Source organism: Manis pentadactyla, chromosome 7, assembly GCF_030020395.1.
Source record: "Manis pentadactyla isolate mManPen7 chromosome 7, mManPen7.hap1, whole genome shotgun sequence".
In the NCBI taxonomy this organism is placed as follows: Eukaryota; Metazoa; Chordata; class Mammalia; order Pholidota; family Manidae; genus Manis; species Manis pentadactyla.
In genome coordinates, this window is record NC_080025.1 from 10,231,710 (window position 1) to 10,256,631 (window position 24,922).

Genomic DNA, 24,922 nt, shown 5'->3' on the forward strand with positions numbered 1-24,922 from the left:
CGATCTGCATTATCAAGGTGGACAAGGAGCATAATGCTACTTGCTGGCATTGCTGGCACCGCTGACCTGGGAGAGAGTTCCAGCAATTCCACCACCATGTGGCAGATGCTGTAAGGTTAGTGAATGTGTTTCATTCATTATTATAGTCTAGTTGCCTTTTAAGCCATTGTTTTTGTTTGTTTTTGCTGTACCTCAGGGTGGGTGAGTCTGCACATGACCCCTCACTGATATCCCTTCCCTACTGTCTGTCATTGCTTTGGGGTGGGGTTCCCCCTCATCACTTTATCTGCCTCTTCCCCTTTGCTTTGTAAATCCCTAGTTGGCTGCACAGAAGCTGGTCAGTCAGTCCACAGATGTTCTTCAGGAGGAGATGTGGCACAGTAGGTGCAGTTTGCTGTGTCCACCAGGAGGTGAGTTCAGGATCTTTCTATGGTGTGCCTGGGACTGCCTCGCCCACCCATTCAGGGTAAAACTCTGTGATGGCCTCTCAAACTACTATACAAACTAATGCCGCTTAACCTTTTTCAGTCATTTAATTTGAATGACAAAGTAATGTTAAATTCTGACAGGGCCACACAACCAGCAAAATTGAAAAGGTTGCTGCAACAGTAAGAAATTTCCAGCCCAAATAACGCTTGTTTTTTTTCTCTCTGGTCTCCTTTGTGGAAAACTGAAGTAAAAATAGATAGCTACCCTTCTAATTTTTCAAAAACAATTTTTATTTATAAAAGTACAGTTTCAGAAGGCAATCGGCAGAAGCATCAGACTGGTCAGGTAGGCACAGTTTAGTAGACTGGACTGTCTTCCTACTCAAGGAGCTTTTCTAATTGATGGTTGATATTTTGCAGATGACTTTCTGCTCCCAAGAGGGTTCTTGCTTTGAACAACATAGCTGGGAGGCTGGATGAATCATACTGTTAAAGGAAAATTACGTAACAGGTATAAAAACTCTGATATCTACATTTTATATATATATATCTCAGTGTTTTGGGCAGTTTTTAATAGATCTTTCCATAAACTATTCCTTTCAGTTTAAAAAAAAATTGGGACCATTAAGGAAATTGGTTTAACTCCATTTCTTTAGGACATAAATTTAAGGTTGCAAGTGAACTAACTGCTCTATAAAGCTTGAGTTGATCTCGTCTTCTGGGATGAGAACTGAGGCGTTTGAATTATTTTAGACAAAGTCATGCCTGGTAGTGACCAACGCTTGGCTTGGACAAGTCTGCTAGAGCTCTGGGGTCTGCTTGGCCTCATGCCTACTGAACACAGGAAACTAAGGCAGATTTACCTTTGCGATGAGAACACCAGGCCCATGAAAGTTTATGAGGAGGAAAAGTCCATCTAGAAAATTTACTTACTTAAATGTCTTAAAAGTTTCCTTTACTTACTTACTGGGAAGATTATTGGAAACTTTTAATTAAGACATTTAATGTTCTTAAATATCAATCCAACATAAAATAGAAAACCTGACTCATGATTTTGAAGTAAATTTCATGTTGTAAATTGTATCAAAGGGAAAGTAAATTCTCCTTGCAGAATTTTACTTAATATCTGTTGTTCACTAGCCTATTTTCAAGGTGGTTTTCTTAGTAATGAAAGTTGAGCAGAAAAACTGTCAGACTATGGCTACCACCCCCATAATGATGGAATTCTTTCTAGAATATAGTAACCTACATCACTATGGAATTCAGTTTTACAGGTATTTTACAGCCTAATGTGTTCAAGTTCTCTGAGGCATAAATACCGTAACAGTTCTAGATTTTTCTCTATTCTAGCCTTGGTCAGGTAGCTAAGGAAGTGATGGTAGCACAGATGTTCTGGGTAGACTCAGTACTGTTGCATCTACATCTCTCCTTCCTCAGTGCTCTGGCTCTCCAGCCTGCAGACCCGTGTTGCCCAAAGCACAATGGAAGGTAAGAATTAAAGTTACCGTTTCTTTTACATTTGGTTCTTTTTCCTGAATATCTGAATAATCCTGATGAAGCTGTTTTAAATTAGATAAGAAATATGCTGCATTCCTAAGCAAGGATCTTCTCTCCTTGAGTTCATCATGTTTTGTTTGTAGTTGTTTCAGCTGAGGTTCTAACCTGAAACAAAAACATTTTTCCCCAAAATAAATGATGTACGATAAAGTGTTAACAGTATAGTGTAGGAGATAGAGTATGTAAGTATACTGAGTGAGGTTAGAAAACTCAGGGTAGGTGGACTAGGTATTGTAACATAGCTTCAGCTCTGAAGTTATCAGTGTGTGAGAGTCTAGATTCAATTTAAAATATACACAAAACTCTGAAATAGGAAGCACAGTGAAAATAGCAAAATTCACAAAGTCATTTTCAGGGTCTGGGAACTCCTAAATTTAAACGTCTTAAACAGGCTCTGCAGCTGAACAGCAAAAGCAGGCAACCGAGGCTGCCCCCCTTTGGCCCTTCCTTTTATCAAGGCCTTACCCCTTCCTAAGGTCCAATGAAAAAACGTGTGGCCTTGGGCAAACTGCTTGCTTTATCTCTCAGCAGTAATCTATCCAAAACGGATAGCTTGGGTTTTAAGGCCCAATCAAAAGGAGAGGGACACCTGTCAGTGTTTTGTTCTTTCCAAGTAAAGATATAAAGAGCAGCTTTTCTCTAATACCATAATTTTACAAAAGAAAAATCTCTTGACAGTTGTGCACATTTGAAGAAATGCAGTGTTCTCAAGACCACTAGTACCGATAGGACTGTGACTGGAGTCCAGATCTGGGGTCCATCTGCAGCCATCAGATCCTGGCTCCCCCACTCCCCTGGGGTGTGACTGGGTAAGTCATCTCCCCATGCCTTAGCTTTTTCACATGCAAAGTTAAAATAATGATATACCACATTTTTTTCTTTCTATGCCTTTTCAAAATGCACTTCTGGAAAAGGAACTGAAGGGGCTGGCCTTTAAATCATGTCCTAGTCATCATACAGAGCTATTAGTGACCTTAATCAAAGGATGATGAGGATGATTAATGAGCTAATGGAGCATTTAGGGCAGTGCCAAGCACACACTGGAAGCTCTTTAAGTGTTAGCTGTCACTATTAATTTTCTTACTTTGGCCTGGGCTGATGAAAGCTTTATCAGGGGCTAGCACCTGTCCATACAGATTTGGAAACCCATGGACTGCACAGCTTCTAGGGCAGTCTTTTCTGATAATACTGCTTCTCGAGCTATTTCAAAACTCCTTATTTGTGGAGGCTATGTTTGATACTGCTTATTTTCTCACTGCATTTCTACTAATCCTGGGGCTCAACAGGAGTCCTGGCCGTATGGAAGACCACCAAACAATAGGTGGCTGGCTGGTGGAGGTTCCACGTGAGTGCCAGGCCATGGTATACGTTTCAGCAGTAACTGTGAACAAAATCCTTAACATTAAGGCGGCACTTACTATATGCCCAGCACTGTGAAGCCCTTTCTGTGCCCTGGGAGGTTTCCAGTCAGTGGTGGAGCCTGGATTCAAACCCAGGCAGTCTAATGCTAGAGTCTATGCAGTAAGTCTCTAATGAGGCTGCCTTTCAGGCCACGGCTGAGAGAGTTGACATCCACACTGAATTCTCCTTTTCTAAAAGTTCCAATTCAGCAGCAAAACCTGCCATCCCCGAGCTGCTAAAAGCACAAAGGCAACCTGGGGTTTTCATGCAATGCAGCAGCCAGTTTTACTAGCCCCACATGACACCGTAATTAAGTCCCCTCTGTGAGCTCCCCAAGGGGATTTTGATATTAGCTTACCGGAGCAGTTCACCTTGGACTTCAATCAAGTGCTGCCTTTTCTTGTCAATATCTGAAATCATCTAAGTAATAGAATAATTTCTTTGTTAAAAATGCTTGAGTATCATCAAGTAACACTGTGCCAGGTATTGGAAATACAATGGGAAATAAGACAGACGCCATTCTCACCATCATGGAACTTTGGTCTAACAGAGGGAAGACAGACATTGTACCCAATGCAGGGAGACTTTACTACTCTGTAAGCTGTGCAGTAAGGCATTTCAGCTTATCTAGGTACACCAGGAAAATCTTAAAGCAGGGGACTAGCTTTAACATGATATGATCTACATTTATGAACATTTCAATATAATATATTTTGTTATCCTCAGTGCAACATCCTAATATTCCATTGCTGGCCATTCATACTATTCCCACGTGTTGTAAGTAATAAGAAATTAAAACTAAAACAAAGGCTTATAATCACTAAAAGGAAAACCTACATTTCAAGTCCTTTTCTGAGGTGAAGGTTGAGGGAGCTGTTCTTCAGCTCCTGGGCTCATGCAGGTTCAGAGCTAGAATCTCAGAAGTCTCTGGTCCAACCAGAAACTGATGGGGACAGTTTCCTGGCTTGTTTCTCCTATACACAGTGGTGTACAGTTTTCAGAAAGGTGGTACAGCTCTGAACTAGCAGAACCGCAATAGGAAATGAGGCCTCCTGGCCCTTAAGCAGTGTTCCAATTCAGGCTGTCCTTTACCAGGGACAGTTCTTTAAAAGGTTTTGCTTTTTCACATCCACAAAGGTGATACATGCACATTACGTAATACTTAGCCTCAAAATGGATATCCACTTGTATGGACAGCTAGGCTGCCCGTTTGTTAATGTGCAGTCAGAGTACTCAGCCACAGGATCAGCCAAGCCAAAGTCAAAGTCTGACTAGAGGCCATAAACCCAGAGTTGAGTCTTCACCCTGCAGGTGTTCGTGTTCTTTCTAGAAGATCATGTGCTCCCAAGTGACTTACCTTAGCATTCTTCCTTTTCAGAGTTTTCAGCGTCTGGACTTCTTTAAGCTACACAAAATAAAAAGTAAGTATCGCATGTATTTTCCAAATTAAACCGTGAGATACAGAAAGTTCTTTATCGCATTGCCAGCAAATGCCATCTTGCCCGGCGGTTAGTTACTGCCTCAGAATTAGTTACAAAAGAAACTCAGACCAAATTTAGGTCAGTGAACTTACTATTTTGATGAGTTCTTCTTTCATATTACAATGAAACTTGTTGATGGCTTCCTTACAAATTTTAGATTCTATTTTTTGTCTATATCAGAAAAAAAAAGATCAAACTATCACATAAAGGATTTTGAAAGGTATGTTTCATTTGCTAAGTACATCAACAAGCAATTTGGCATATGCCATTTTTAATATCTAAGATGGCATACTCAGCTAAGAGCCCTTTTCTCAGGCTTAAAAAATACTGGAAATGTCTCAACAATGGGAAAAGAACAGGAAATGTTTTTCCCTAAACCTTCAGGTGGGTGGTTAGCTTTTGCTCCAACAATGGCCACATGCCCCGGTGAAGGCAAGTGACATACCAGTGCCCACAGCCAGTCCCCAGATCCCTGCCTGGCGGACTGAGTTCCTCCCTCCTGCCAGCTGGGGGAATAACTGCATAGTCGTGTCTGAACTAACCAACTGCAAGTACCCAGAAGCCAGCCACCCACTGCTCCAAGCAAGATAAAGCTGAGCCAACAGACGGACTGGCTCGGGCCCTGTCACATCTAGTCGCCCAGTCTGGCTCACTCCTCGCTGAACAGCAGGCTCACAGGGACTGCGCAGGGGCAGCCGGACCCCAGCTCTGCCCCAGCGCAGTAGGACACTGCAGTTTCCAGTGCCCTTGAACTGAGTGTAATACATCTTGTGGATGAGTGACACTTATAAAGTCATTTTTCTTGGGGGCAAATCCACAGAAGTCACCCAGGAGAAGAGTACCAAGCCCGTGGCCCAAATTTTCAGAAGCTAAACATAACATGAGAGAAGGCCTGCTCTTTGAATACAGTTCTTTGTATAAGTTCTCATAAAAAAATGGGTGTTACTATTTCTAGTGACAGCAAGATGGTGGAATAGGAAGCCCCCAGACCTCATTCCCATACAGGGAAACCAGCTTAACAACTATGTAATTCCAGAAACCACTTAAGAAGTTGCAGTACCCCCAGCAAGTCCAAAGCCAAGAACAGTGCATGGAACAGGTAAGAAAAGCTGTTTCTATCTCCTGTGACAGCCCTTCTCCTGAGCCGGCACAGCTGTGGGATGGAGGCTCAGCTCATGGTTTCTCCCTTGAGGGGAAATAGAGTGGCCAGTATGTCCGATGCTGGCTGTTCAGGGGGCTGCCTTGCCCAACTGGGAGTGCAGACAGGGTCCCAGCATACTCCCAGAACAAGCCATCGCAGTGACTTGCTACACAAAGGAACGACCTGCAGTGCTGCAGATGGGCTGGCCCAGCTCCTGCCTTCGCCCTTGGGAGGGGGAGAGAGTGTGTCAACCAACGTTCCACTTTTTTAGGGTGCTCCCTGGGGAATGGTTTCTGTGCCACCTGAACTAGTTTGGATGCCTGAGGTGGCGGAGATCAAGAGGGAGCTCCGCAGCTTGAGACAGCGCCAGAGAACCTGCAGTACCACAGCCAAGGCACTAGAGGGAGCTCAACTCTTTTAACTCCTGGAACAGAAAAGGCAAACCTCTCCAGTTGGGGAATTACATGCATAAGCCCACAGAAGGTACAGCCCAGGAAAGAGACCTGAAAGACTATCTAAGCTGATTGGTGACCCCAAAAAAAACAGTCTGCAAAGACTGGAAGAATTGGCAGCTTTTTAAAATACACAAAACAGCAAAAACAGCACAAGAAGAAAGGGAAAAACATGACCCAACAAAGGGAACAATCCCTCCAGAAACAGGAAACCGGTGAATTACCCAACAAATTGAAATCCATGCCAGAGAACAAGATAGCAATACATTCTTCCAACTGTGTTGTTAATCACAACAAATGTGAGTAGACTAAAGTCAACAGGTGAAATCAAAAGATGAACACATTGGATTTTAAAGAGATTTTATAAAAAATTTAAGGTGAAATGTCAGATCTGGCATAGTGACACAGTAAGAAAATGTTCAGTCTACTAGACAGCAAATTTTAAGCCTGTTCTAATAAAACATTCTTTAAATGTATCTAAATATATATAGCATGAATTGATGGAAGTACCAGGAAATACTGAATACTGATTCTATACAAATCCAAGATTCAACATAAACCCACTAATTAGAGCTTCCCCACAGATTACATACTAGGCCATAAAGAGAGCCACAAAATTGCCACACACAAAAAAGGGTATCCCCAGCCCATGATATTCAGAAGGTTAAAACAAAAATTATAATATAAAAGTGAACAATAATGAGATTATATGTGTCAAACACTGGGATGAACAGACGTGGTGCTTCAAGGGAGACTTACTTATATCCCAGGAGGGTTTCCTCAAATGCAGACAAAACAACATCTAACTCCATAATGTCACTGGTTTTCTTTTCTTTTAGACACCAAATATGTACACAGTCAGGAAAACCTAGAACATTAAGTCAATTTAATATATTGCCAGTCCCACCAAATTGCTAAAAATAACTCCAACTGAAGCCGTACTCACATCTTCCGACCCCGGGCAGGGGGCACTCCCAAGTCCCTGTCTGTGCCTCACTCTGCCCTCTGCTTGGTTCTCCACATCTGCTGAAGCAGCCTAACCCCACTGCCTTTCCTTAATAGTCTATTACCCCACAAGCTGGTGATAGAGCTCTTTGTTAATCGTCGCTTCTTAACTTACGTAAAAGGCCACTTTTAGAACACAAAGCTTAGTTAACATCTAGTAACATTAAATACAGTACAGTCATGAAATGAAATATTGCATATTTATTAAAATGGTACTGTAGAATGCTTAGTGACAAATTGTGATCCCATTTAGGGGGAGAAAAGCTCAGCAAAAGGACTGAAGAGTAAAATTCAAAAGCCATGGTGGTTATTTTGGGGTGATGGAATGGCAGGTAATCTTATCTTCCCATCTCTCAAAATTTCCTAAAATAAGCATTTTTATAAGAAGACTGAAGGAGAGAAAAATGCTTTTTGTGTCAATAAAAACGATGCAGAGTAACATGGATGAATCTCAGTTATGCTGAGTAAAAGAAGCCTTATATGAAAGAGTACACTCTGTGCTGAAAAAGTAAAAAAGATTACTAAGAGAAAAATCTAGGTACTGGGGATATGAACTTATATTGTAAAATTCTTTCACCTTTGTTGTATGTTGAAAGTTTTTATGATAGATATTGGGAAAAATCAGTTACTCCAAAGTCAATACTTTTAACATTTTAAAGTGGCATTTTAACACTATGTTCATTTAAATAAAATTTTTGAATGATTGACAAAGTATAAAATACTGGTCTGTACCTGAGTCTATGGCTTTGCTTCTTGACTTCTTCCCTTTGTCATGAAACACCTTTCTTTGAGTTTTCTACCAAAGAAAACACAGCAAAGATTTTTATTTAAGAACAGTTCTTCTCTTAAAACATCAGGATTAAGAGAGTATCTCAAACATTGTTAGGTAATATTTTAACTATTCTCATTTAGTTCTAATATATAAACTACCTCAAAAAGTAACTAAAACTTTAAGTTGGCTTTTAGGAGTGGTTGCCTTGTTATTTATAAGATGGTAACGTGTGGAATCAGCTCAATTTCTGCTCTGAGCTATGATGAAGTAATAGCTTCTGAAATGTTTTGCCATAAACCACCATCAAATTGCGGGTGGGAGGAACTAGATTCAGGCATGAAGACAAAAGGCCAAACAAGGCTGGGAACTGGGCAGGCAAACCCTGTGAATGCCCGGCCGCTCCCTCCACGCCCAGAGCAGCTCCAGGCTGCACCGCTGCAAGCTGAGCCCCTGCAGAGCCCTGCACCGCCGCTGCCGCCAGGGGAAAAAGTCACAGCACAGCTGGGGGAGGCCCCCCGAAACTTCCTGACTGAGTGCTTCCTGTGCACAGAGCCAGACCACATCACGTCTGCTGGAAAGCAGCTGTCGTGGGATTAAGAACCTAACAGGCAACAGAGGACAAGCAATTCTGGGAGAAATTAGATGCAGAAAGTGCAGACCTCATTCAAACTGAACACCTGAGTTAAGAGAAAGCCTGCACCTTAGGAGTAAAAACCACTCTCGAGCGTACAGTCTCAAACAGGGCCGTGTTTTTCCCAAGGGGGATGTAAAGGAATTCTTAGATACTACAGTGATTTGTGGCCCTCCAAAGGACCCCAGTTTGTAAACATATACAGCATACTTGTATTGAGACAGTTTAATGATTTCACCCCCACAGTGGGGGTGAAAAGGAGAAGAAAATGTCCAAAAGCTTATTTTTATGGAAGACAATGAAAAGAATTGAAAACACTGCCCTAGATTGTAGACTGACCCTAAGAAAGCATCAAGCCAGCCTCGGACCAGATCCAGCAGGGAGACAGACTAAAGGCCTTGGGAAGCAGAGTTACAAGGCGAGTCCCAATGGTTTGTGGAACCCCCTCCCCTTGAAATGGGGGTGGCGCCCGTGAATATGACAGATGGTCCCTCCCTCGCTGAGTCACGAGACTCCCTTGCAGCTGCCTGGAGAGAGGGCAGGCTTTGAGGACGGGAGCTCTGTTCTGTGACTGGGCCCTCAGGGCGGGCACCAGGAGCCGAGGTGACCCCCAGCTTCAGCTGGAGGAAACGAACCTCAGGCCCACAGCAAGGAATCAATTCCACCGACAGTCTGGACGATCTCCGATGGGGACCCTGAGCCGCAGGGATGTCAGCCCTGCTAGTCTCCTTATGGCAGCCTCTGGGGCCCAGAGGAGAATCCAGCTCAGGTAGGCCTGGACTCCTGACCCACAGAACAGAGACCAATCCACGTTTTAAGTCACAAAGCCTGGGGATTTGTTCTGCACCTGAGAACGCACAGGTTGCACACTCAGACCTGGAAAACCTCAGGCTTCCCACAAACGGAGACAAAAATAAAACCAAACCCAGTGATGTTCAAGGTGATCTGAGCTGTAACCAGGTACCTATTAAGGTCACAGGTTCTTGAGACCCTGAATTCTGTTAACAGCATCCAAGACACAAATCAAGAGTTAGTAGGATAAAACTGTTTCCCAGAAAGTGTGGCCCAGAGTCAAGGCAGAAATAATAGTCAAAAGAAACTGACCCGGGGACAGCAGGTATGTGACTGAGAAAATAGACTTTAAAGCAGCTTTCATAAATGTGCCCAAAGAAGTTACTGACTAGGAGTGAGTAAATAAAGCTGAGGGACCTCATCTCTAGGTCTGCCTGACAAACCGCAGCGGCCTTCATTCTGAAACAGGGACAGTAATCAGTAACACGAAAACACACCACACTGGGAAATGCAAGTACGGTCTGACTCAGATACACAAACGGTATCAGGGCCGAGTGCTAACCACTCTAAAGGGTAAAGGACAAGAGTGTTAAAAATAATTACAGCTAATTTGTCAATCAATAAACACTGAGAATTTGGGTATGTTGTGACATCAAAGCAAGGGAGTAAAAGGGTTAATTTTTATATGCAACTAAAGTTCAGTTGTCTTAAGCATAAAACAGACATGCATACAACTTTCACATACAGATACCAAATACACGCCATGTTTTGTGTAAGCTTCATACTCCTATCCGTATGGGCAGGGACCCATCCTGAGGAACTACTAGGTACACTGTTACCAGGGCGGTGCATGTTCGGTGGGCGGGGAAGGTGAAAAGTGAAGGTGGGGTCACAGAGACACCTGATTCTTAATATTTTTGAACATGGTAATTGCTTATTCAAAGCATCAAACCAACTGAATAAAACGACATAGTAAAGGCTTGGCCAAAAGGTATGTCAAGAATCTTACAACATGTGGGATGCAGAGATTTTATAATGACTATTTTTCAAAAGAATGACCAAGGGTGTGCACATTTAGCTAGAAATTCGAAAAGCACTAAAAACTACTAATTGCAACGGTTGATTTGTAAGAGATTAAACTATGACGCCCTGGAGAGTGTCACTCAGCCATCAGGGTGCTGCTGGAGGGCATTGAGTGACAGGACGCGGCCCCGCCGGGCGAGAGAGACTCGGCGCGGAGGACAGACCAGAATCTCTGTGGTTATTTTTGGGGGCTGGAATTATAGATGGCTTTACCTCCCTTCCCGTACCTTCCAAATTTTCTACACTAATAAGAAAACTATAAACTTCATCTTTTAGAAAGAACTTAAGGAGAGAGAAAATGCTTTATTTTCCTAAACATTTTCAATCAACTTGTTTTCTCCCCCAGGGGATGGCAGACAGTCTCTTACCAGCCGGCCTTCTGTCGCCAAGGTCCCGTTCTTCACGGAGGGCGCGGCACGGCGGGCTCCCGCCTTCCGGGGAGCCACAGGCCCCGCGGGTGTCCCGGAGCGCTGCGCGCGCCCTGCCGCACGCCGCCGCGCACCTGCTGCCTCTGCCGGGTCAACTTCGCTGCCTCCGCCACCGTCTTCAGCGCTTTCCGAGTCGTCACTAATGGGCTGGGGTTTCCTCCCTGGCTGCACCGACAGGGCGGCTTTACTAGTGTACACAGTACAGCTGCGAGCCGCCCTCACGGCCTCATTTCTAAACTGGACGTGATCGGCGGGCACGACAGGACACTAGCCTGAAGAGCTCCGAGTAAAACGCCCCCCACTTCGCTCGGCCTTCAGATCATTCATCAAAGGCATTACTTGAACGCTATGAAAACTGGTAAGGTACCCGGAGATGTGATGAAAGTAATGAAAAATACTTAAGATATAAAAACATTTCCTTGAAAAACGCTGCTGCACATTTGCTCTATTTGTAGCTGATCTGAACAGGATATGAAATATTTTACAGAATTTCTGATACCTGTATCCAATCTAAATAGGCTATGAAATATCTTACAAATTAAGAGAAGACGCCTACATACCTTTTTTGCACTAATTTCCAGAGACTCATTTTCACTTGCTTCAATTTCAGAAGTGTCTGAACTGTACCAAAGAAACAAGCCATCAATGAATATCTTGAACACATTTCATTTTTTTAATTCACTTCTACACACTGCTCTTCCGACACGAAAACACGCTCCGTTTAATGAGGTCTCCCCGGTCAGGGTGGCCCGTGACCCTCCCCGACTGAGCGGGCGCCCCCCTGTGGTCGCTCTGAGAACTGCGCCTTCCTCCCAGAACCCTGCGCTCCCAGGGCCCCGGCCCGCGCCCGACAGCCGATCTGCAGACAGGGCAACACCTTTTTTCCCTGGCATAACCCTCAACTTCAGCGACACGAGAGTCAGCTCAGTTTTTCATTCCATTCAACACAACAAACATGTATGTTATACTGACTTAAAAATGCAAAGAACAGTGAGTAGAAATGACTTGAGAAATGGGGCCTTCCTGTAACGCGTTCACTGTCCAGCAGGGCGGGCACCGGGCTGGTCATTCCCGCCTGACGCCGGGCCTCTCCGGCGGGCGGGCGGCCGGCCCAGGGGCGAGGCTGCTGCACGGCCCGAGGCCCCTCCGCCCCAGCCCGGCTCCCCACCCTCACCTGCCATGGCTGTCACTAATGAACCTCCCCAGACTCGCTCTGCCTCGGCGTCTCCTTACCCGAGGATCCAACTGGAACAGAGGCCTTCTCGGCCATGCATACGGGCCACGGGAAGCCCCTAAAAGCGGTCGGCATGACAGGTAAGACTTGCATTTCAAAAGATCCCACCAGAAACTGTGCGGGCAGGTGGGCCAGAGGCGGGAGCGGTCCCAGAGAGAGGGGCCTGCAGGGGAAGCCACGGCAGGGCCGCTGGCGGGGGGCAGCAGCAGGGAGACGGTGGGGTGTGGACAGGAGAAAGGGGGGTTCTCCAGGGGGCCACAGGCCAGAACGGTGGGACCGGTCAGAGGGCAAAACCAGCAGCGACTCTCAGACTGAAAACACAGAGTGGCCTGATGACCCCGGAGGGGGGAGCACAGGCCTGGGGGGCTCTGCCCTGGCGACCCCGACGTGACCGTGGGCATCCGGCAGGGCGCCCTGGCCTCAGGAGGAAGGGGCAAGCGCAGCCCTGGGGGAGGAGAGCCTGTGGGGGGCTGAAACAGGCTGCGGCGGGTGGGTGGACAGGGAGATGGGCAGAATCACCCACACGCCAGGGGCAGCGAGGGAGAAGGCCAGGGACCAAGAACCGAACCGCCCGGGGAGGTTTTGGGGCCTGGATGCCGAGGCCTCCGCGAGTCCTAGGAGATGCCGATCCCTCTCCGTCCAGTGCACCCCTCTGCCCGGACCTCCCCTCCTTGTATATCCATGGACAAACCCTAACTTGCCCAAATAATATCTTCTGTTTGGACTTATCACACCACCACCACCACGATTTCCAACTGCAGGAGGTGACCCTCCTGACCCCACACCCGCCCCACCCCGTGCCTGTGGACAGACACGGCTCTGGCTTTTCCTCCTCCAGCCCCGTCTCTCTCTGTTGCAGGCTCCTTCCCCCCATCCACACAGGGCGGCTTTTCTGAGGGACAGCCTGGGCCCTGCCTCCTCTCAGGCTACCGTCTCTGTGGCCTCACCATGCCCACAGCTCACGTCACCTACTCACAGACAAAGTGGCATGAGCCCCAGTGGACAACAGGCCCGGGCACCTCCACACCAAATCCACCGTGGCCGAGAGGACAGGATGCTCCACCTCTGACGACAGCCCCCCGTCAAACACTCCCACACGCCGGAAAGCCACGGCGGCAGCCCCTCCCTGCCCTCCTGGAGCCCCGCCACCAGCGCTGCCACCCTGCTTCCTACCCACTTCTTGAGCCCACTCACTCTTCTCCAGTGGCCCCGGTCCCCCCTCCGCCCCCGGCTACCACAACGGCTTCCACACTGGCCTCTGCAGTCCATTCCTGCCTCTCTCAAATCCCTTCACATGCAGCCACAGGGAGCATTTTTAAATGCCGACCTGAGCAGGTCACCCCTGCTCAAAATTCTCCAACTAACAAAATTCCTTACCCAGTTAAGATAGAATTAGGTACGGCTGCAAATGGCAGAAAACACAACCCCAAACAGTTTACACAAGATATTCTATTTCCCTGTCAGCAAAACTCCAAAGACAGCTTGGGGCTCGTTTAGCAGTTCCACCATCAGGAGAGACCCAGATTCCTTTTACCTAATGATCCATTTTCTTAGTATGTGGCCTCACGGCCCAAGAAAGTTGCTAAGCTTTGGCCATCACATCCTATTCCAACCATAAGGAAGGAACAAAGAAGGGCATAATCCTCCCTATAAAGACACTTCCAGAAGTTATAGATACTTCTTTGGCTAAAATTTAATCATACAGACAATTAGCTATAAGAGAAGCCATGAAATATTTATTCTGCCAGCCATCTGCTCAGCTAAAATCAATTATTTTATCACTAAAGAAAAGGGGAAGACACTGGGGTGGACAACTAGCAATCCCTACAACCATGACGAAATAATAACCACCTGCAGCGTGCCCCCCTGCATGCTATTTACCGACTCACCGCGCCTCCTCCCGCCATGGTGCCTGACACACGCCGCTCACCTCGTTTGGTGACCTGTGCGTAAACAGACTCTGGAATGGCCTTGGCCGACCCGCCCCTGCGCCACAGGGAAGGCGCAAGCTCCAAGAGCGGGTATGTAAACACCTCTGACGTACACTCAGTGAATAAAGCTCGGTACCGAGGCCCACGACTTCTTCCATATAAGGAAGCTTGAAAGTGTGTATTCCTACTTACTTCTACATGCACACAGAGAGTCTGAAAGGACAGAGAAGAGATTAATAATGGGGGAGAGAGAAGAAGGGGGTGCAACAGCTGCGTGCGTTGGAGATGAGTTAGACTATTTATTGGGAATCTTTTTGTATTTTTAAACCACGTGCCTTGTGTTATCTATTCAAAAAAATCGCTCTTTAAAAATTACATCATCATTGTTTAAAATAAAGTGTGTGCTCTTCCGAACATTTGGTTTCAGTAGTGATTTTCAGTAACATCCCATGGAAAACCTGGAGTCTCCACACTGATGGAGCACCGTGAACCTTCCCGCCGCAGATGACCTGAGACCTTCTGATGCAGACGTCCGCCCAAGAGGGGTACTTGTTCGTAAAATGCCGTTTTTCTACTTTCAATGTATACTCAATAACTAGAACTGACTTATTAACTAATAAAGGTCCTTAAGTCAAGAATTTGCTCTCACAATTTATAATCAGTACTACGGTTCCTGAAGGGTTCATTATATAATTTGACCTCCAGTTGCCTCTGTGGAGTTATTTTCACATGACCCACGCCTTCAGGTCAATTTGTAAAACTCAAACCAGAGCTTCCTAGGGCCAATACGTCTGCGACACACAACAGACTGCGTGTGTCCGTGTACGCGGTACCCCCTGCTCCTTGGCGCCCCATCTCCTTTGCGACAGAGAACTCAGAAATCAGAAGGACCTCTCAAAGTCACCTACAATTCTATGCCCATAAAACCTCTCCCTCCCTCATTTGTTTTACCTCAAAGATAAGCCACCTTCACAGGCATGCATTCCAGGATAATCAGGATTTTTTGTTATTAAATTGCACTTCCATCCATTGAGGTACAACTGACATATAACATTAGTTTTGGGTGCAACATGATGTGATATTTGTATATATTGCAAAATGATTGCCACAGTAAGTCTAGTTAACATCTGTCTGTCACAACTAAAAAGTTCATAGAGAATTCTTTCTTGTGATGAGAACTTTAAAGATCTACTACTGCCAACTTTCAAATATATGATACAGTGTTATTAACTACAGTCACCATGCTATACATTTCATCCCCATGCCTTTTTTGTACTGGAAATTTGCACCTATAATTAGTATTAAGTAATGTCAATTAAAAAAAAAATTACTTCTTATGTACTAGTTCTCCTGAAAGTTGGCTCAAAAGATCTTTAAAAAGCTCTAGTTTTTATAAGCTGCTATCTTAAAGAGCTTCTAGGAAACCCCATTACCCATGAGTAAACAAATGCTAGAAACATAAGGCACCTTATTCTTGCTTCTTTTCCTTGAGGAGGTGAAGGGGTAGATGACCCACAGAGTCTGGAGAATTCTTCCTCATCAGCATATATAGCGGTGCTGTGTAAGGGGGGGTCTAGGAAAGACGGAAAACAAGGGGGCAGCGGTAAGAGGCCGGCTGCTGGGCCGTGTTTGAGTTTGTTCCTTTACAAGGGGGCACAAAGCAACCTCTGTCTCAACGGCTCACAGAATCACAGTCAGTCACGCAGGCTACCTGTCAAAGGTTTTTGATCTCACAACTCAACAATGAAAAATTCAGACCATTTCATCAATAAATACACGGATGTTTATCAACAATAACCTGTATTACTGTCCTTACATATTATATGAAAAATTTTTAATGAGAAAAAATATAAATACACCCAGGAAGTCTGACATTCTCTTCCTTCACCCAGTGGAGCCCCGCACCCTCCCCGGGGAGACTGCATGAACCCCAAGGTGGGCGCTCCTGTGGCTCCATTCCCTCCCCAAGTGCAGGGTCAATGTTTGTGGATGAATGGCCTCTTGGGGGTGGGGAGACAGTCCCCCCTCACCTCCCTGGTCCCTGCTGTCCTCTGCGGCACTAGAGCCTCTAAAATGAGGAGGCCGATGAAAGGGGGGACCAAACGGCCTTGGCGGAAGGCAGGGAAAGGAGATGCCAAGAGGAGGAGGAGGCGCCTACCTCCTTGGGAAAGTGTACCTGCAAGGCCTGGGCACCCGGTCGGGCTCATGGCAGGGGTGCAAGTGAGGGTGCTGGGCATGGGGCCGGCAGGGTGGAGCCGAGTGACTGCAGGGGCTGCCTGCAGACAGCAGAGCAACCATCCCTTCATGCTCCGATTTTAGCAAGGCAGTGCAAATTTAAGTGACATGTTTTCCAATAAACAGCTGCTTAAATAAAGCCCATATCAACTGCACAACTGTAAAGTTAGTAACACACTGCACTGCCCTCAACCAGGCAAAGGGATTTACTTACTACTTTGAGAAACAAGAAAAATATAGACTAATCCTGAATCTCTGTATGTAACCAGTCAAACAAACTGGACTCTTACAACTCAATAAAAAGATAAACAGCCCAATTTAAAAATCGGTAAAGGATTTGCAAAGACATGTCTTTAACGAACATAATACCAATGGCCAGTAAGCAATGAAATGCTATTCAACATGGCTAGTCATTAGAGAAATGCAACCCAAACCTCTGTGAGATACCACGTCACATCCATTAGGATGGCTATTAGCAAAATAAAACAAAACAAGTGAGGATTTCGTGGAGAAATGGAACCCTTGAGCACTGCTTGTGGGAATGCAAAAGGGTGCAGCCGCTGTGGAAAACGGCATGGCGGCTCCTCAGAGGTCTGAACACAGAATCGCCATATGATCCAGCAATTGCACTGTGGGGTACTTTTCCAAAAGATGTGAAAGCAGGGACTTGAACAGATACTGCACACCCAGGTTCACAGAAGCATTTTTCACAAGCACCAAAAGGTGGAAGCACCAAATGCCCACTGACAGACGAACGGATATACATACAGGATGGAATGTTACTATTTTAAAATGGATACTGAAGGACAATTGCCTGATTCCAGGAATACGAAGTTGGGCCTGGGGCTTGGGGGATGAGAGCTGATGTTTAATGGGACAAGATGGATGGTGAGTGATGGCACAATGTGAACACACATGATGCCAAGGACTGTATGTGAAAAAACGTAAAATGGTAAATGCTGTGTCATGCAAATCTTACTGCACAAACACAATGAGGTACCACTTCACACCCACTAGGAGGGCTAGAATCAAACAGACAGTAACAGGTGTTGAAAAAGATGTGGAGAAACTAGAACCCTCAGACTGCTGGTGGGAACGTAAAGTGGTACCCCTGCCTCGTTAAACAGTACCTCGGAAAGTTCAAGTGGAATTGTCACATGACTCAGCAATTCCACTCAGGTACACCCAGGAGAAAAGAAAACAAGTGCACAAAAAAACTTGTACACGAATGTTCACAGCAGCATTACTCATAAACAAAAAGCAGAAACAACCCAAATGTACATCAACTGATGAAGGGTAATAAAATGGAGCATATCCGAACAGTGGATCCCTGAGCTATGGAAATGGGTGGGAGTGAACGACTGACATTTGCTACAATACAGATTGGTCTGGAAGGTTCTAGTCTAAGTGAAAGAAGCCAGTCACAGGTGGTCACACAGTGCAAGATCCCATCTGTATGAACAGGCAAATCCACAGGGACAGGAGGAAGATTTGGGGCTGGCAGGGGCTGGGAGGAGGGATGGGCAGAGAGTTTATTTCTGGGGTAATTAAAATGCTCTAAAACAGATAATGGTGATGGCTGTACAATTTTGTGAACACACTGAAACACCACTGCACCGTACACCTTGAAATGGTGAATTTTATGGAAAGTGAATTACATCAATTTTTAAATGATAGGATGTCAGATTCAGATCTTTTATACATTTAGTTTTCTTTTCAGTAAGTAATTAAAACATTTTTATCAAGTCATGAAAGATGTATTCTGGTAATGAGTACTTTTCGCCTTGTAAAATTCACAAATCTCTTATTTATTAAAAATACGAGAGAGGGTATATACATTTTCAAAAGTCCCTTAAAACTTATTCCAGCAAAAATGTCTCATCATGCTGTTCTAGATATGGGGGCACTTGGCACTTTATCACTTTTGGCCTCTGGAGTGCCCGGTGACACAGACAGAGGCAGTGCCATCTGGACAAGCAGGTGCCAGGCCTGTTTTCCTCACACTCCCAGGAAACAGGCGAAGCTCGGCCACCGCTGACCTCAGCGTCCTCTGGCCTCTGTGCGTTTAAGAACAGGGCAAGATAGCCCTCCCTCGCCTCCTGAATGCCTCTGCCGCATGGAGTGAGAAGTTTGTTTTATGTCCCTCGTGTTACACCGTACCACAAGAGGTGTTCTAATAGCTTATTGACAGATGCTACTAGCGGGTTCTACTTTGATGTTTAACAGAGTGCTTAGTTCCAACGGACCTGGAAGTGAGAAAAAAGTAATTCAAAATATCAAGTACGCCCTAGAACATTACACTCCTGTGGAAGACAATGATTTTCATATTTGAAGACATTTCTCTATTTTTTTTTTAGTAATTAGTCTAAATGCTGTTGCTTAAACTTCAAAGTTTTTAGGATAAAGATGTATAATACTAACCAAAGGTTTCATAAGGTTCTTCATCTTTCTCATTGTCAACCAGCCTGCTGATGCTTGAGATAGGAGAATCATCAGGAAAATCAAACACATTGGTAGGCGCGGGCTTTTCACCAACTTTCTAAAAGTGAATAAAATCCAAGTCATTGAATTGGCGCTAACAAACAAGAACATCACAAAGGCCATTTATGTAGCAAGACACTCCTGGTATCACTACTGCCCGAAGAAGCGATCTTTAACACTGTTGGGGGTACACAAGCCTCCTCGCGTATTCTAAGGCAGGAGCGCTGGCAAGATTTTCTACAAAGGACAAGAGAGTAAGCATATCAGACTTTGCACACCATAGGGTCTCTGTTGAAAGTACTTAGCTCAGCCGTTATGGTGTGAAGGCAGAGTGAATGCAGACACAGTAAGCATGGCTGTGTTGCAATAAAACTTCATTTCTGCATACGGAAAGCTGAATTTCGTATCATTTTCACGTCATGAGACATTATTTCAACCATTTAAAACTGTAAAAACCATGTTCTTAGCTCACAGAGCTGTACAAAAATAGGGGACAAGCCAGATTCAGCTCAAGGGCCGTGACTGCCAGGCCTGGGCCCTCTCCCAGTGATATGCCCCTACACCTGAAAGGCTGTCAACTGTTCTGAGGAACACGGGGGCAAAAACTCCTGACTTGAGGCCGGAGACAGGATTTACAGTTCCATATACTAATAAGCCCCGTGAAATTTACCATCCTCAATCCTCATGTGAGGCCAAAACATACAGAAAATGAGAGAAACTTCCACAACAGCTCTGGAAAATTGGAAGGGCACCATTAGCAGACAAGAAACCATGAGAAAATTCTGTACAATTCAAAGGAGATGGAATAAAACTGACAACAACTTCAGCCGTCAGTGAGCGCTCGCTGAAGTCTCGCCTGGAGGGCTCCCCGCTGGAAGGCCAAGAGGAGCTGAGTCCTCCCTCCCTGAGGCATCAGGCCTGCCTTCCGAAGAGGGCACCCGGTCAGGACAGCTGGGAAATCCGTCCCAGGCACGCTGCGCTTCAGCCGCCTGGGGCTGAGAGCTCTCCATCCCCAGGCGCAGCAGCTCAGGCCGGGGGGGACACAGCCGCCTGGGCCTCCCTCTGAAGGCCAGGGGGGCACAGAGGACTCCCCGGCACCCGGCACCCTCCTGCGACATGGATGAGACTTCCCAAACCAACTGGACCGGCCATTGCAAAATAACGTGGAGAGTGGTAAAGAAATGTTGCTGTGCCCTCAAGGCTCCACCCTGGAGTACAGCTACAATGCAGACTGCGGAGACCATTATGAAATCACAAACAATTGTTGAAAACTGTAATAATAACACAGGGAAATGGTTTTAAGTGAGAAAGGCAAAAGACAGCAAGCTGTACAATTTTTACCTGATGTCAATCACCCGACTGAAAACACCACCAACCCAGGTCCAGGAAAAAGATTCAAAATGTTAGCAGTGGCCATCTGCTTCATTACATGGGAAAGAGTGGGAGGAAAAGGAGAAACTTTTCATTCCAGTGAAACACTGAGCTTATCCAACCAAGTCTAGGAAACTCTGAGACCCCCACAAACTTCTATTTTGTATTACAACTATAAGAATATTACATTGAGATATAAAAAAGATGACTTACATCTTCTGTGGACCGTGCCCTTCCTACAGTGTCCTTTGACGATCTCACACTATTAAACAGCAAAAACACACGTTAGAGTTAGGAAATATTTAAAATAACTGGGAGAAACACAACTTGCAATCCCTTCTAAGTGTTTTTTCCCCAAATTTAATTCTCATTAGTTGCACCAAGACTGGGCACCCAGGTTTGGGCAAAATCGCTTTAGAAAGCAGAACCTGTATCTCACAAACTTAATTATATTTTTTACAGGTCAAATCATATCACTAATGTATAAAATAGCACCTCTCTCCTCAGGTACATAGAAAACTCCCCATCAATAGCAGTGCCTCACTGTCCCTGCAGAATTGAGCAAAGGACAGGTACACTAACATTTACTAAGCACCTGACACCCGCTCTATGCTGTGCCTGGCTCCTGAAGGTACATTTTCTCATTTACCTCTAACAGTCCTATAAGGCAGAAGTGAGTCCCATGTTACAGACATGCATTTGCCCAAATCAACACACAGCCAGGAAGAGGAAGGGCCTGCTTTACAATCTGCATCAGTTCAAAGCCAGAGCTGCCGCCTTCCACCTGCCCCCACTTCTCCGCAGTGGGTATTAGCATAAAAGATGAAGTTGCCTATCTTCAACAAGCTGCAAGTAAGCGAGATGTAACAACAGGGACCAGAATAAAAACCGGAAGTAAGAGTGGCATGGAGTAATACTGTCACGGAATATGCGTGGAACATCATCTGTGAGCCACGCACTCTACCAGGCAGCGAGGAATGCCCTGGCAGGTTATGGCACAGGATATGGACTACACAACATGCCTCCCGGCCCCCATCTGCAGGTAGCAAAACCAGTTTGGTGTGTCTGAACCAATATTTCTTTGAGTAACTTTTTATTTGATACGCTTTCAAACTTACAGAAAAATTACAATACTAGAAGGCCCTTCTATACCCTTACCCGGGTTCACCAATTGACTACATTTTGTCTCATCTGCTTTCTGGGTGTGGATGTGTGTGGTAAACTGGGGACACAGAACACCTTTACCCCTCTACAGTTCAGCCGGTCTTTCCTGACAGAGAAGGCATCTCTCTCTGTGATCTTGCGTAGTCACGGTACAACTTCCAAATCAAGAAATTTAACACTGATATGATTGCTTAATCTACAGTACATATCCAAATTACACCAACTGCCCCATAATATCCTGTAAGATTTTCTCCCTAGCATTTTTTTTTCGGGGGGAGGGGTATTTTTATTTCTAAGACAAGGTCGTCTCTTCTGAGAATAATTTGAAGACTTTACAGAGAAATAGTACACATCAGAATGTTAGGAAAACACGCATTCAAGGAATTACAAAAAAATTGGTATTCTTAACACATTTTTCCAACTATGTCATGCATATACATAAAAACGCATGTACTTAAAAGCATTGCTAAAAACAAAAATTCATACATTTGTTTTTAATACCCATCGATCCCATCTTTCTCTCATTGCATTTATATAGTCATGTGCATCTTCTTTTCTACCTACCTCATATATCATATTACACATCCTAACACCAAGTGATTTATTTTATTTCTAGTTAAAATAACTTGTTACATGATAGGAAATTTCTGCCTTTTGGATTTATATGTATGTGTGTGTCTTCTTAAATAACAAATTATGCATTACATTTAGGAAATTATCAACTTGGACTGTCAAAAACTGAAAGACATTCATTCATTCATGTATTCTTTTATTTCCTTATGGACAAATGATACATGGTTGGTCTCTGCTTTCTTTATGAAGATTGGGGCTATTCCTTATATAAAACTGATATTTACATGTATGATGATTTATCAATTTAAAATTCTGTAGATACTGTCAATTATCTAGTTGAATTACCTTGTATCCTATGTATTTTAATGTTTAATTCACTTGACTTTTTCATAACTATCCTCCTTATATTCTTTTTTAAAAATTTTGCTTGTATAAATTTTGGTTTTATGGGAATGTGTGTACAATATTTTATTCAAATATCTCAGCACCAAACAAGTGGAGAAATAGTACTACTCATGTTAATATGCACGCCTTTCTCTTTTGTTTGAGTCTGCCAGCTATGTTTTGTCTGTTTTTGTCCCCAAGGCAGAAATTTCATGGATCTACCACTAAGTAAATTGTGTGGCTTTGAGAAAGTTATTTAGCTTTATTGTGATTCTGTTTTCTCTCTTGTAACACAGTAATAAAATAGTACCTATCTCATGGAGTTATTAACCAAAAGTAAGATAAAAATCGATACAATGCTGAGAACAGTGACTGCCACGCATTAAATGCTCCATAAATGATTTCTCCCTAGCATTTTTTAAAAGGAAATACAAAATAATGAAATTTAAGATTGCACCGGACAGAGCATTTTTATAAGCCTTCTCTTACGTTGTATATATGTGTGTGTGTAGTAATCGTGATGTAAAACATCAGTACTGTGAATCACAGAAAACAAAAAAGTTGGAGAACGGGAACAGGGGTTTCTCAAATCGCAGACACCAGCATCACCTGGCTTGTTAACACCGACAGCTTGGCTTCAGCTCAGACGGTCTGATTCAGTAAATCTTGGCTGAGGCTTGAGATTTTGCCTTTCTAACGAGGTCCCTGTGCTGCTTAACGCTGCTGGTCAAGGAACTACACTTTGAGAACCACTGCTTTGATTTTCAGCCAAAAATAAAAATAAAATAAGGGAGAGAGACACACAAAAACCACCGGCCTATCTGCTAAGTTTAACTCTCATCAGCTGAGGTTCCAGGCCAAGCCTTTCCCCACTGGCCACAGGAGACCAGCCTCCATTTCTTCCACCTCCTGCTCTCTCCTGCTCCGCCTGGCTCGCCTTCCATACCACCTTCTCCAGCCTATCTTCCCACGACCCCGTCCTCAGTTAAGACCTTGTGAACCGACCTTAGCAAGACCCCTCCGGTCAGGGCCAGACCCGGCCTCTGGACGCTCTCCAGGCATCGCCAGCGGGACAGTTGCCAATGCATCCAGGAATAACATTTCAGAGAGTTTTGCGACCTTTTTTCAAAGGCATGCCCTTTTTGATTAAAAAAAAAACGCTTGCTTATCCTGGAGTGCCCCTTTTAAGAATAACAAGAGGCAGCTGGTGCTCCACTGGTGATTTGACTCAGCTGCTTTGTGTTACAAAAACAGCAGGATACTGAAACTAACACTGACCACCGGCCCGAGTGTAAACGCCGCTAACACGCAACACCTGGCAAGCAGCAGGCACTCCACAAATTATGCCATTTCAAAACACCTGGCGTCCACTTTCCGCTCACACAAAACCAGCTCCAGCTTACGGTCTCGCCTGCCCGCCGGGCAGCTGTAAAGTACAATCCCTTGAAGGTAATCCTAGGAGCTGGGGCTATCATTAGCCCCATTTTACAGACGCGGAAACCGAGGCCCCGAGCGATGAGCTCCACGCTGCCTAGCCAGCCAGGAAGCCGCGCTCCGCGGCGGGAGCAGCACAAACCACCGCAGGAGTAAAGGAGTAGCAAACAGGCACTTACCCGGCGCGCCGAGTCCGCCGCGGTGGAGCCATGCCGATCGGCCGCTGCCGCGCAGGCGGAGCTCCCGCCAAACCCTGAGCCGCTCCGAGCTGCCAATCGGGGCTGAGTACGTCACGCCGCCACGCCACGCCCCCGGCCAACCGAGCCAGCAGGCCCAGGGCTCCTCCCCGTCCGGGAGCGCGAGGAAAAACCCGGCCGGGAACACAAGGAAGACGAAGGTGGAGTCCGCGCCTTACAGCCGGCTGCTGGCGTCCTCGATACCCAAAGATGTGCCAGGCTTTCCTCCCACCCTCACTCCGCGCCAGTTTTCCATGGCTCCAGAGCCCCTGTGGGGCGTGGGCTCGGCACGAGGCGCGGGGGAAGGGGCGGAGCCGGGGCCTAAACGGCTCAGGAATCGGCCTGGAGGAGGCGGATCCCTGCCCCGGGTGGCGCGCCTGCGGCTGAGGCGCCTGCGCGGTTGTCTAGGTTACCGCGTTGCCCAAGCGAAGAGGTTGGGCTTCGAGTCGGCTGCTGTCTCTACCAGCCGGGGCCTTGGCCTGTCATTTTACCTCCAGGCCCAGTTTCCTCATTCGGAAATGGAGAGGGCCCCTTGTGGAGCTAAGAGTCTCTGATTATCACTCTTTCTGTTGAAAAATTTATTATTCTGCCAAAAAATGATGTTGGGTGCTTACTACGCCATTAAAAAAAAAATGTGTCTAAGGTCTAAACGTGAGAGCTGAAACTATAAAACTCTTAGAAGAAAACACAGGGCAAAAGCTTCAAGAC

The 24,922-nt window shown here is 45.4% G+C and overlaps 1 protein-coding gene across 1 annotated transcript; it reads right to left on the bottom strand.

The window, feature by feature from the left end:
- Positions 1-695: 695 nt before the first annotated feature.
- CENPU (centromere protein U) lies at positions 696-24,607 on the bottom strand. The gene is made up of 13 exons (XM_036894176.2): positions 24,158-24,607; positions 20,637-20,685; positions 18,993-19,110; positions 15,804-15,909; positions 11,732-11,792; positions 11,112-11,336; positions 8,198-8,261; positions 7,220-7,328; positions 4,960-5,038; positions 4,744-4,791; positions 3,745-3,806; positions 1,934-2,090; positions 696-914 (listed from the first exon to the last, which is right to left on the bottom strand). Exons 1-13 carry the CDS (start codon positions 24,187-24,189, stop codon positions 807-809), a joined length of 1,218 nt encoding a protein of 405 aa, XP_036750071.2. The 5' UTR covers positions 24,190-24,607; the 3' UTR covers positions 696-806.
- Positions 24,608-24,922: the final 315 nt, after the last annotated feature.

Bases quoted from the DNA above. Each gene is read 5' to 3' on its own strand.
- CENPU (XM_036894176.2), bottom strand. From the start codon at position 24,189: ATGGCTCCACCGCGGCGGACTCGGCGCGCCGG. The intron at 5,039-7,219 runs GTAAGTCTCCCT...TTTCTGATATAG, and splicing joins GAAACCCTCCTGGGATATAA to ACAAAAAATAGAATCTAAAA. The intron at 915-1,933 runs GTAACTTTAATT...TTCCTTTAACAG, and splicing joins AACCAAATGTAAAAGAAACG to TATGATTCATCCAGCCTCCC.